We start from the raw sequence: 13,822 nt of genomic DNA on the forward strand, positions 1-13,822 counted from the left end.
AAAGATAACGGTTACCGAGTCATGTCATAAACTGGGCAAAGAAAGTACTGAAATTCTTGGCAACAGTGAATCATTAAAAAGTGTCTCAGTGATAAAACACACAACATACCTGCATGTCTTCTTCAGACACAGGTAAATTCCTGGAGTACTGCAAAAACTGAGCCACGTAAGTCATGATTGATTTTTCATCTGGATTCATAATGTCAACATCTACAAGAGCCAATACACCATTAACATAATTATACAGTCCTCAAGGCCTGATCACATAATTACACACTATACTGCAGTTATTAAAACACAGTAAGCGTAAACATGTTTATTTTTCAGCAGCTCAGTTAAAATACCATTGATAGAAATTAGTTTGTTATAGACTTTTTTTTTCCTTTGGAATACTGTAATGTAACATGATAAAGTAATGAACAGGTTTCTCTTATGAACGGGAAAGTTTCATATCCTTTCTTCTGCATATTGTTCCCGCATTTACTGCCAATTAAAAAAATCCTCAAAATCTGAAGTACACTCTGTGTTATACAGTAAAGAACATCAGGTTTGAGCATTACAATAAATATCAATGTTTCATTTCAAATCTGACCTTAGCCTTATTTTTTCCTGTGTTACAAGTCAACACATATCGGACTATATTACATTCACTCCTTACGACAAAAATATAAAAACCCAGATCATTTACCTTCAGGTTCAAGAAGTCGTGGAATATTCAACTCAAGTTCTGCAATTCTGAAAGCCTCCTTCAGATTTTCTTTATTGGTTCTAGTTTTTGCCTTCTCCATATCAACTAGACCTGGTCTTAAGGCATGGATGATGGCTAAAAAAGGCAGTCCGCTTCGCCAGCTTGACTTGAAATCAGTCACACTGATAGAACCGTGCCTACCCCAAAAACGATTAGAAACAAAATGTCATAGCCTGTTTCTCAGATGTCATAAGAACAAATTTAGAAATACAGTATAAATTCAGTAAAATGAGGAGTGATCCAAATGCAAGTAGTTACAGAAAACCTTGCCACTGAATTCTGCAGAAGCTGGGTCAGTCTGCGATACAGCCAGTACTACCAATTGCTACAAATATTTCTGCAAAATGACACAATGTTTTTATCTTGTGCTGCGCCCTGAAGACAATGTCTTGCTGATCCAACACCCTTTCCAAATCCCACCATTGCTCTCGCTGTTTATGCACCCTATGCAATGGAAAAACAAGAAGCAAAGCACTGGAGCTGCTGCAACACTGTGAATAAATTTGTCTGTGAAGCCGCTGAGTATTGGATGCATTTGGCCTTTTAGAAAATTCAGACCTTAAAAATGTTAGACTACTGCAGGAAACATGCTTCCTTTTCCCTTATTTGCTTCAGTGTCTTTAAAACATCCAGTGCCTGGACAGCGCTGTGAGGTGCCCCGACGACTGTGAGTCACAGTGAATTCTGGGACAACTTTCCAGAAAGAGCTTATGTATTATGAGTACGCTACTGTGTGGAAAAGATGTGAGGGTTCAAGAGATCAAACTCAGTTACAAAGCAAGGAGACAGGACTTATGAGATTGGTTCTTTTACAAAATAAAATAGGATTCACTGAAAACAAAATTATTCAACGTAATCACAGTTTAGAAAAAATCCTATGAAACAGAGAGCAATATTGCTGAAAAACAAAAACAAGCAAAAGGAAGAAGGTTAAACAGAGAGAGAACTGTTTTTTACATGCCAACCAATCTCATACTGATAAAACTCAGCTAAAAGGTAAGATTCAATGCCTAAAAATGTTCTCTCAACAGAAAGTGTCCAATGTGCTGAGCAAAGCCTTCATCTCCCCCTAACAACATGGGACATTAGAGGATGGTATTAGAATATAAAGCAGCCAAAAGACCTGGAAAGAAAGGGCTGATGTTATTGTAAAGTGTGTTTGAAATGTCTTTGAATGAAGCATTAGGCCTTGAAGAAAATGCAAAATGTAAAACCTGCCTCTTCCAAGAAATATCTGCATCTGCTCTAGATCCTGTGCTGTGAACACTCCCACTGATACCAACAGAGCCAGGTACTGCATACATCAGGGATAAGCAAGTATCTTGTTACCCCTGGGGACTGGGATCTCTTACGATCACTAGGATCTTTCTTAGGGATCATGCAGTGTTCAAGAGAAGAACATGAGAAGTGGGAAGCCTAGAAACCCTGCGTTTTCCATTTTATAAAAATCTTCTGTTACTGAAACTTTGTTACCCAGAGCCCACCATGAGGATTAAAACTCACAAATCACGTAAGCTTTCCACTAGACTGAGCTTTCCACTACACATAAAACTGTAAGCCTCTAAAAGAGAAAAGCTAAACAACTCAGTCTACATCATGGTGTCTTATTAGTAGGATTAGCCCCAGTTCCTTATGTTTAAAGGGCTAATGTCAAAACACTTAAGGCCTGATTGATGCTAAAAGTGCTGCTAACGTCATCCAGATTGTAAAGATTTTCTGCTAAGCCGTCACTAAGAAATGTTAAAAAAAACAGGGAAAAATAACATGACGTTACAGAGGAAAGCAGTAAAAAAAAAAAAAAAAGTAAGATACTATTTATAAACCTGGATGGAACTTACAGTGAACACTGCTCTTTTGCCCACAACAAAAGGGCCTTTGTTGCAGAGATCTTCCACCGTTCCTTAATTTTAGCACTTTTTTTAGCTGATCTGCTTGCCTTTGGAGAGGAGTCGACAGCACTTGAACAATCAAGAGATGGCTGATTGTAAGCACAAGCAAGCGCCCTGGCAAGTTCTTCGATCTGTTAGAGACAACAGGAGAGTTTAATCAGGTTTCAGTGAAAAATTACCACGACATCAATTGCAGAAAACCACAGAGAATTAGACGGGACTCGATTACAGCTGGGGTTGTAGTCCTCTACCCACAAGGATCAGACCATGTTTCCAAGTCTTTGCCAGATTTTATCTGTTCAAGCTGAAGTATATCATGATGAACCCCGCCTCTGGGTGATTTTTTGGCAGGAAATATCCACCCAAGACAGCTCCATCCATGTGATACTGTGGACACCAGCACTGGCAGCAAATGACCTTCTTACTCAATGTACTTTCCTACTCCTCCTACCACTGAAAGCAGCCCATGGCAGCTGTGTTGTGTGCTGTGTTGTGTGCTGTTGACACAACGTCATGTGTTAAGCATGTTCAGAGCTTGCCTGCTCACTCAGGCACAGGAATGCCTACATCATAGACCTCACACACCCAACATACCCAGAAGCTTCATTTGGGCAAAAAGATAAAGCCTCTGGGTATGTGCAGCCCAAAAACCTTCAACACCAAAGTACCTTTACCAAGAAAAATGTGGGATACATACTGCTAAATAAATTCACTTCTTGGCTCTCCCCCGAGTGCCAGGCCCCAGCTCACCCACAGTGCACCTATGTTAGTTCTCTGCTGGGCTCTCACTAGAAGACAGTTCAGCTCCATCATTCTCTACAGTCCTCCAGCATGATCCCAGCAAGGTCCTGTGCTTTCAGACACCCCCTCGTCCCCCCATCCCCATGCAAGATGCTCAGTATCTGGTAAAAGAAACATCATAAGGAAAGGCTGCAAGAAAAGACTTTGTGCTACTTCAGGCACCTGGTACTGAAAAACAGAATAGCAGGTATTACACAGCGTGAGTGCAGCCAACATGTTGTAGTGAGGGGCTGACCCTAAGGGAGGTGGATGTGAGCCACTTTGCACTATTCGCCCTATCTGGTGCTTAATCATCAGAGGACTTAAGCAAATGGACAAAGTTTTGCCTATTTTTTAACTGGTTATTTAAAAAATATTGTTATCTACTCATTCTACCATTTTGAATTAGATATTGTTCATCAGACTGTAACTCCATCGTTGAATTGGAGAAGCAGCTCACAGACACAGACAGGACGCATTGGTGCGTCTCTTCCCTGAGCCTTTGCTTCAAGACGTCAGAAAATAATCTTCTCCTTTGTACTAATTCATCTCATTTGGTGACTACATAAGTCAACACATTTTTGTGCTTTTTCCCTCTACTAAAACACTCTCTCACATCGCTGAAATACTTACATGAAAATGAAATATAATTGTCCAAATTAGGCCAAGCACAATGGAAGGTTTTCCTTCAATAATGTCAGCAACATGAATATTTATGAGCTTGAGCTGGGGAATAAAAAGGATCATTGTTAACAAAGAAAATGTTCCTGCTCAACTGGCTTTAGTTGTAAATTTTGAAGTTAATACTCACTGATCTGCTCTTTAAAAATGTCAAAGCATTTTCTATGTTGCTTCTGCACTGGAAGGTATTAAATCCTTTTTCCCGTGGCTGTAAAGTAAAAAGAACATATTATATTCTCAGTTGCAATAACCCATTTAATTTATATTATGATAAGGGAAGTCTTGCAAAGATTCATGAATGACTTGCAATGAACTAGCATCAATGGGTACGATTAAATGTCAGTGATGGAAGATTAAGATACATGTGAATAGCTCCATGACCCCAGACTGATCATTGCTTACAATTAAGCACATCCAGAAATTTTTGCCCGATATGACCACGGATTGACGTAATATTTTGATTACTCTATCTTACCAGATGTTGACCTGAAAGAACTTCCAACAGATCCAAAAGCAAATGTCCTTGCCGTATGTCTGCGTACAGGTCTGAGATAACAGAAGGAGGTGTATGCTGCAAAATAAATTTCAACGCTTGTCACACCATCTTTAGTCATTTTGAAAACATTATACTGCAGAACATCAGATTGTTTTACTTTGTTCTTAAAAAAACTTTTAGCATTTTTTATTTATCAGTAAGCTGAAATACAAATCCCACGTCTAATTTCTCATATTCTATTCCTTCTGAACCATTATTATCCTTGCCTCTTGTACCCTCTTGCACCTGCCTCTGATTTTTACAAGTGTTAGTTTAGGCCTTATTTTCAAGCATTTATGCATTTCAACGAGGCATGTGTTAACATACAATAACTTTGAACAAAATGAAAGGGAAGAAAAGCAGCTAATTTGTATTTTGACTTCTTAATCAATGTATCTTGAGTTCAAATTCGACTACAGAATTGAATAACTAACCCCCCCCACCCTCTTCACCAGTTGTAGACAACACAAACCTATCATGAGCTCAATGGCTTCTGCTCAAGGAGGGACCACAACAAGATTATTTGGCTTGAGAAAGTCAGATCCCCAACACTTGCTGCATGAGCTGCTTCATGAAAGCTTAAAACTGTTATATGATTTCTTTTAATACTCACTTGTCACTCAGATCATCCCATTAAACTCATGTTCTTGGATTGCATAATAGAATAATTCTTACCTAAACATAGTAAAACTAATTGTAAATATAGAACGTCATAAAATCCTGTCTGGCACATGTGCGCCACAACCTAGCACAAGGTCTGGAGACAGAAGAAATAATATGTTTTAGTAGATCAGTGAGAAAGATACTCTCATCTACTTATAAACCCTGTCTTCTGAATGTCCTTAGACTATCACTGATGCAATGCAATTGCACTTATTAAACAAATGCTTTCCAGGGGCATTTTTTTCCAGTTATTGCCCAAAAACTTAAATTAATTTTGTTTATTCCTAAAAATTTTAACCTCCATAGAGCACTTCTGTATTAAAAAGGCAAAAAGAAAAGTCTTTCCTAAAGAATCCCCTTCTTACCTTTGCCAATATTGAATTTATCCAGCTAGTGAAGGTTTTCTTCTGGGTACACTCTCGCTGCACTGGGGAAAAAAAGAAAAAAAATGCTTAATGAAAAGAATGGTCTGATTTTATTTGTCTTTCTCAAAAAGATACATGGGATCCACCTCAAACCTAAGGTCTGTTCTCTCAGACATGATACTGGATACAATTTATTCTTAATTTTTCTCAATTGCTAATATTTTCTTGCTTGCAGAGATCATGCTGCAAGGAGCTCCACAACCATCAAGCAGATGCAGCAAAATCAGCTAGATAAGGCTTTCTTAAAAGCTCCACAAAGCAAACAGTGGTTTGAACACATCACCCTACAACATCATACATCTAGAATAAATCCATCCATTTCTCCCTGTTCCTTAAAAGACTTAGCGCAACCGGCAGCGTAAGACCCACTCTTGAGACTGTCAAAGGGTTTGGCTCAAAGGCCAAATTCTCAGGAGAGCCCAAGTCGCTAAGGAGGGCACCCCGCTCCCACCAGGACCTAGAAGATTTGGACCCTCCTTGCACCCCTCTCAGGGAGGTCAAAGCCAGGAAACTCCAGGCATCAGGTTAGGAGATGAGACCAGGAAGGAGGCCAGGGCATCTGCTGGGCGATAAATGCCCGCCTGTAGGCGAAGTCCCGCAGGAGCATGTCTTGGTTAACTGAGGGGCAGATCACTGATCAGACCCAAGCGGGGTCTTAAACCAGGAGCGAGGAGGAAGCGAGTGCTTGGACCAGCTGGCTCGCCGCCCGCCCGGCCGTCCCTTGCGGCCAGGCCGTGGGCTGCCCTTCGGCTGGGCACGAACCCCTTCCCCGCACCGACTCGGGATCTCCTCCGCACCCTGTTTAAAAGCAGTCAAGTACATATGTCTCGCTTGAGATGGGCATGGGAGCAGAGAGCTAGGGACACGTCTTGCCAAAATAAATAATACTGGTTTTCCCTGGACACGAAGCTTGATGCCATCCTCACCTCAGCCTCTAGAAGAGCTCCTGCCGGTCCCAACAGCGCGAGATCAGGGCCTGCCTCCGTTTCACCGGCCGGGATCGAACCCCTCGCGCCCTTCCCCGCAGCCGCTGCCGGCCAGACCAGCTCCCCGACCCCCTCCCCGGGCACAGCCCCGCTCCTGCCAGCCCGTCCCCCTCGCTAACCCACGCCATTCCCAAGAGACACGGCCACCCGCCACCCGTGAGCCGCGGGCCCGCCACGACCACACACGTTAAAGTCAGCACTGGTCACTCAGAATATTTAAAGCTCCAAATCCGAAGAGCCACGTAACTAGGATTTCTCACTGCTTTGGGCTGCTCGCAGTAACTCGGGCTGTCGAGAGGAAGGCAGCCGCAGCACCTCGGGCATCAGACGGGGACAGAGGGGACCCCGTTTCTGCTCCCGCTTGCTTCCGCACAAGTCTCTCCGATTCCTCGCGCCCTGCTTCCCCGCTTGCAAAGCAGCGAGCTTGGGCTCACTTTGCCAAGGGCTCTGAGAGCCACCTACAAGCCAAGTCTTCCAGGCGCAGAAACAGAGTAGCTACATGTCACCTTTATAGCTACATGTCACTATTTCCATGGGAAATGACCTTGAAGCTTTTACCTAAAATGGAGGGGGGGCAGGGATTACTTTCTGAGGTCACCGGATGGTTTGTGTCAGTAGCTTACATATATATTAGGTAGAAGAAGGCTAAAAGCACACCGTTACCAAAATGTTGGGCTTGGCTTCTTAAAAGCAGCCCCCAAAGCAGTGGCACCTGGAGCTGCCGGAAGGGCAGGCATTCCCGCCATCCTCCCCTTCCCCCCTTCGTATCAGAACAGACGCCCCAAACACCACACCATTTTTAACAGCCCAGGCATTACAAAGCGTGTCAGACAGACACACTGTTACCTGAGGGAGGGCAAGTTCACCTTGACGGAGGAGCCGATGTTTTGGTCATCCTCGGTCAGCCCAAAGCACGTGCATCGACCGCAGGGCTCTCCCAGCTCTGCCCACCATGTTCATCTTTTGTGCCCGAGCATGCTTTTGGAGACGAGAGAGATGCTCACTTCTAGCAGATCCCCCAAATGTGTTTGTTCATGAAAACTGATCACTCGCTTTGAGTCCCGCTGCAGCTTCCTCCATGCAGTTTCCCCGCGGGGCCGAGACGGATGCCCAGTGCCTTTGCACCTTGCTAAGTGCAGCCATCCTGGGAAGTGGCCTGCAAAACTCCTCTCCTGACAACTCACTTCTAGTTACAGGCAGCAGAGAAGCAAAGTGTGACTGGCAGAAGAAGGAACTGTGGGATTGCTGCTGCAGGACTGGGCTTGCAGCATATGGACACATGGCAAGTGCACGGCTGCCTCCTCCTCGCTCCAGGAGTTCACAGCACTTTGCCTGGTGGAAATAAGGTGCTCAAAGGAGGTCAAGGAAAGGTATCTACATAGCAGATATCTGGCAGGTTTGGGGTTGAGGGCAACTCTAATGTGTATCCTTAATATCACTGTGGACAAGTTCAGCGATGTGGGGCTAAAGTCATTGCACGGTCGCTCGTTAATGCCAACGGCAGCAAAACTGGCCACTTTTATTTATTCTCTTTCCCCGGCTTCTCCTTCTGGTCTGGTTCCCCACTGGCTTGTCGGGACAATATGAAAGGATGGTGCGTGTCCTACTCCCAGCTGAGAAGCCGCGAGGAGGACACGGCAGGTGTGCGGAGGGAGAGGCCGGAGGAGTGGTGGCGACAGCGGGGCAGGGTGCATGGGTGCAGGAGAGAAAGATGGAGGGCAAGAAGGCTCTGTGGGTGCTCGCTGCCCCCTTGGCACCTGGGGGTAAAACCAAAGAAATTTGGGGGATCCGGTAGAAGTGAACAACCTTTTCTGTCTCTGACAGCATGCTCCTGCACAAAAAATATTAACGTGAAGGGAAGTTGGACATCATAAGGCAAATGCAAAACTACTCAACAATAAATATGCATATTTTCGTAGGCTGGGCTGGATGAAAGGTACCAAAAATATCATGTCCCTTGGGGGGAAAAAAAAAATCCCTTTCTGCTCATGACGATGAAATGTCACTCACAGAAAAATGTCACATATTTTATTAAGCTCAGGGAATTCAGCAAGCGCAAACTCCAGTCCTGGGCTGTGTTTCATCAGCCGAGACGCTTTGCTACGTGCAAACTCGCTCTCTGAGTGGAGGGAGCTGCTGACGAAGAACGCAGCCTCCTTCTCCAACCAAACCAGCCAACCCAAAGACCCCCTTTGGTTCAACCTGCCAAGGGAGCTACAAGAAAAATATTCACGCATTACATGCGTCAAGGATTGTTTTGCGCTGTGTAGCTATCAAATCTTCTGTCTGTTCTGCTCTATTCTGTAATACTGTGATCCCAAAGGAGCATGAAACAGCCTATGTCCCTGCCTGCTAGATTATCTACTGTTCTTTTTAAGTTTTACGGAGCTCATGATGAAAAAAATTATGGCAGTCTTAAAGATACGGACAGAAATACAATCTCAAAATGCTATTTGGTTTGGAAAAAAAAGAGAAAATAAATGCAAATGTGCCACTGACAGCCACCACAGAGGCAAGCGTGGGACTCTGGATGGTGCAAACCCCATAGAAGAGGGGTTTGCTCTGGGGCGCTCCCCAAGAGCTAATGAACCCTGGCTGCACCATGGCCGGAGCCACCACGCTGTGGGGTTGCTGTAGCCTGGGGGCACATCCTCTAACGACCTCATGATTGACAAGTCCAGGCAAAGGAGAAGTGATACTGCAGACCCACACCATAAACATCTGGGTGCTGTGCAGTTCCCCACAGAAGGACCTGTTAAAGGGCATGTTGTTACCAACGGAGCAGTGTCCTGGGCTGAGCACCAGGACATCTGTTGATGTGCACAGTTGCTGACGGAGGCCGTGCTGCTTTGGTATAACTGCGGGCTGGCATTGCTTAGACTGGCTATAAGAGAGTAAGCCACGTATGTCCAGCGTGGACTTGGACCACCGTCAGCTGGCCTGTGGGTCACCCGTCAGCAGGGACGCCCCTGATGTCAACAGCGTGGTGAGGAGAAGCCGGGGAAAACTATACCGGAGGGGTGGCCCATGAGGGGTGAGAGCGGCCACCGTACCCGTTGTTAGAGAAACCAGGGAAAACTAGACCGGACGGGTGGCCAGTTGTTGTACCATGCACCCATGATTTAACTGTAGACCTCTGATACGTATATGTATGCTCAGTTATGTTATATTTTTAGCTTTACTATACTTTCAGCTTTGTTATAACCTCCTGTCTCTAATAAACCCTCACACTTGACAGATGATGATCTCTTGAGTTCAGTGCAACTAACCGAGGAACCCAAAAGGTCCTGGACGCCGTCACAGCTGCCCAGACAAGTCATCATCACAGCACGCACAAAGAGGGCATAAATAGCATGGAGACACCGGCTTCACGTCCGCACAGGACCCACCACACCCTTTGGCTGAATACCCGGGAGGCAGCCGTTCCCAATTACCTAACCACGTATTGCTGAGCAGCGGGGCTCAGTTTTATCAAGCAGCCAAGGCAGGTAGTGCTAGCGCTTGGAAAGGGACGGAAAGCAAATACGAACTACCTCACCTGACACCAGCGACTCTTCCAGCCAGAGCTCTGCTAGGATCAGGACACTTGTTCCTGGTTTGGTCGCTTCTCTATGTATTAACGTAGAAAAGCAGCCAGCAAGGCGTCTGCTCACGTTGGTGGCTCCCAAGCCAGGACCACAGCACGAGGCGGGTATTTTACTGCCCGCACCGGAGCACACGTCCCACTCTGCCCAAGCTCCTGCCTGACACAGCCCACGCGGCTGCCTTGGAGGCAGCTGCCGTCCGCCTTATTTTCATACCCAAATCAAAAAAAAAAAACCAAATCTCCCTGTGAATCAATAACAATACGCCATGCTGTGCCCGCCGATACCTCTCCGAACTGTGGCGCGGCAATCAATCCATTTAAATCTAGGCCACGCAACCCACAGCGCTCGTTACACATGTGCTGCTGGCACAGAGGCAGGCAGTTATTCTTCAGTTTTCAGGCTGAGCGTGTCTTCCCCCCCTTGGCCCCCCCCAGTGCTGCTGCTCGGAGGCTCTAATGATTTAATCAAGCTCTCAAATTCTTGTATCTACCATGTGGTTAATTAATACGGATTTTTATTTTTATGAGGATGAATGGATTCTTTGTTAGGCCTCTTTATAGGACTCTAAGCGACCTTGGTTTTATCCTGCCCTAGTTTGCAAAATGTAACTGACCCAGAATAAAAAAAGCTATATAAAAAAAAAATGATAAAGAGCTTCCTTCACTTTGGGTGAAAACTCACCAAGCCAGAAAGTGGATATGAGGGAACAAAATAAGAACCTCCTAATCTGAAAACACCTGAAATTGTCACACTTCATCCTGGGTTTCAAAGCCAATCTTTAGATTAACTTCTTTAGCGGGGAATAACAGATAGGATAAGCGCATCACGTAGGCTGGCTGAAAATCGATAGACACTGCTGGACAATCATGGCTTTAACCAGTAATGAGCCATCGGCAAGTATTACAAGATAGACTAATCATTAAGGCCTAAAGCGTGGGGACACGACGCAGGTCATAGCAGGAACCGCGGTGGGGAGGCGAGGGCAGGAACGCCGCCTACCACGCTTTTGCTCCCAGCCATCCATTAGCAGGGATACGGAAAAGCCAGAGTTGAAATTACTCTCCTTTTTTAACCCTTAGACAATTATTTTAAATTAATGAGCACAGGCCTGTCTGTCATTGTCCCATCTCTGCTTCGACAGAAGGAATTACCTCCAATATATGAAGGTTTTGCATCTCCCTCCCTGCCACCACGCGGCTCAGCCGAGGCTATATGGACATTATATGTACATTAGCAAGCAGCGCAGCTCAATAGGAGCAGATCTGTAGGCCGGAGGAGCTCAGGACCCGACGTCCGCACCGCGGGCGTCGCGATGGAAAAGGCTGCTTTGGACCAGCTCTGGCCTGACTGTCCCGACAGCTGTGTTCTTGGAGAACATATATTTCCATCCCAAAAGCACCATGTTTCCGCACTGCACAACTGCTCGGCACACAGAGCAAGGCAGGCAGGGATAACCGGGAGATGTCCTTCAAAAGAGCACTCCTGCTATGAACTACAACACCACGGAGGTACCCACAGTAAACGACGGGAACTGTCAGAGGGCTCTTAGGGATCCGCCGAGCCGGGGACAGGGCGAGGAATTCACCACGCGGCCCTTTATATACGGTAATCCCTTCCTTTCCACCCATTAACACTGTTCTCATTTACGGCAGACAGGAAGGCAGGGTAGAGAGTTATTTCCAGCATTTATGTTCAGCAACATGGTGCTAAGCAACTAAAAACAAACACAGTGTTTTTGTCAAGATTAAGAAGTTTATCCGAAGCTCAATGAAGGCAATGATAATATTTCTACAGCAACGAACCTTTTCAGTTCCAAAAGCTGTATGAAAATTAAGAAATAATCTACTGCTGTGTCTGGGCAGCAAGCGGGAATTGTCCTTTCTACGCTATCTCCTTTCAACCTCCTCTTCCTTTCGCAAGCAAATTCTCCAATTTACCAAATTGTTGCTAAGTCAGGAAGCCGTTCAGACTGAGTTTTGCCCTACTGGCTTCCTTAAATACTTTTACCCTTCTTCTTGCCAGGATCCCGAAGCAGCTCAGAATCGTTGCTATGTTTATTGCCACAGCAGCACAGAAGTGAGGCACTGCAGGGCACAGGCAGAGGTTTCATGTTAAATTCTCAAAGGTACTAAATTACATCATTTAGGTATCCACATACCTTTAAAGATAAGGGCTTAAGTAGCTTTTCTAACACTTTAAAGAAAATCCATGGTGGAGCAGGGACTTGAACACAAGTGGCCTTCAGCATCCTATACTTGTGCCTCAGAAGTGATCCACTCCTTAGTCATTTTAATGCCAGTTTTTACCTAGTGAAGTACCTGATAATGCCCTTAACAAACTGAAGTTTATCTCATGGGTAAAGCATTTAACCCAAGTAGATGATCTCTTTTTTCATTAGGCATGATATACTGAGACAAAAATACCCATGAGTGATTTTTTTTTACGGGCAGGCTCATGTATCGTCTGCCTCTTAAGTTCCAACGCGCTCGTCACATGCCAGGGAACCACATGCAGTTATGGGACGGGCAGACTGGCTCCTCAGCTGTGTAGCATAAACAGAGCATAAATTTCAGTGCAGGTATGCTTATGGGAGCTTTTCCGCTTGTAAAATCACCCTTGAACATCATAATAAGCATTTAACAGGCTTCTTTGACCATTCTGGTTTAAAAAAAAAAAAAGAGAGAGAGAGAGAGAGAATCTGCAGCTGTAATAAAATACCAGCCTCAACAGATGAGGCATACAGCTGGAAGGCAGAAAACTGCTGGGTCAGAGTTACTAGTCTCCCTGACCTCTGGAAGAATTAAGTGTGTCTCGGAGAGATATCCCCCCTTAAGTCAATTATTTGGAGACGAGTGCAATCTAGTACAAGCTGCACACCAAAATCTAGCAGTATAGATCACCGTATTGTCAATGTCGGTTGAAGAGAAAATACATTTTTGATCATTCATAAAGGATTAGACATAACTGCATTAAATAGCATAATTCATTTATATCATTAAGCACTCTTCAAAAATAGCATGAGCTGCCAGGTTTTTACATTATCATCCTTTGGATTACCAGTAAACAGCAACATGCACATAGGTCAGTGAGCAGAGCCAACAAGTTACGACCCCTGCAGTTAATTAAATGTCGAAAGACCAAATACACGCCCCAGACTCCGAGAGCTAGAAACACGCTTTTGTGTCTGAAATATCTCAGCAAGCAGGGAAAGAAAATGGAAAAGAAAACTGTGCACAGGCCTGTTGGGCAAGGTCACAGCTATTGTCCGTTTGCTGCCTTGGGAGGGCAGGGGGAAGGCTTTGTGTGTGGGAGGGAAGGTGGAGGCTGGGCACACCCCACAGGGAAGCAGATCTGCATCCTGAAAGCAAAAAATATCTCCTGCTCCAGAGCAGAACAAATCTCCTTCAGTTCCTGACGCAGCAGCCGCTCATTTGCAAGCGGCCGCCCGCGCCCCTCGCTGCACACCTGCGCTCCTGCTCGCCAGCACGTATTCAGGTCTCCAGCAGGGCTCAAAACATTTGCCACGGA

The 13,822-nt window shown here is 45.2% G+C and overlaps 1 protein-coding gene across 1 annotated transcript in view; it reads right to left on the reverse strand.

Moving 5' to 3' along the window:
- SYNE2 (spectrin repeat containing nuclear envelope protein 2) overlaps positions 1–13,822 on the reverse strand; it is a 189,921-nt gene that overhangs the window by 155,167 nt on the left and 20,932 nt on the right. Inside the window, exons 3-9 of the mRNA XM_067295082.1 lie at positions 5,662–5,723; positions 4,574–4,669; positions 4,229–4,306; positions 4,051–4,143; positions 2,587–2,768; positions 689–885; positions 110–210 (exon numbers count right to left, since the gene is read on the reverse strand). Of these exons, the coding sequence (XP_067151183.1) occupies positions 110–210; positions 689–885; positions 2,587–2,768; positions 4,051–4,143; positions 4,229–4,306; positions 4,574–4,669; positions 5,662–5,723 (809 nt within the window). The remainder of the gene's footprint in view (positions 1–109; positions 211–688; positions 886–2,586; positions 2,769–4,050; positions 4,144–4,228; positions 4,307–4,573; positions 4,670–5,661; positions 5,724–13,822) is intronic.

Source organism: Apteryx mantelli, chromosome 4, assembly GCF_036417845.1.
Source record: "Apteryx mantelli isolate bAptMan1 chromosome 4, bAptMan1.hap1, whole genome shotgun sequence".
NCBI lineage: Eukaryota > Metazoa > Chordata > Aves > Apterygiformes > Apterygidae > Apteryx > Apteryx mantelli.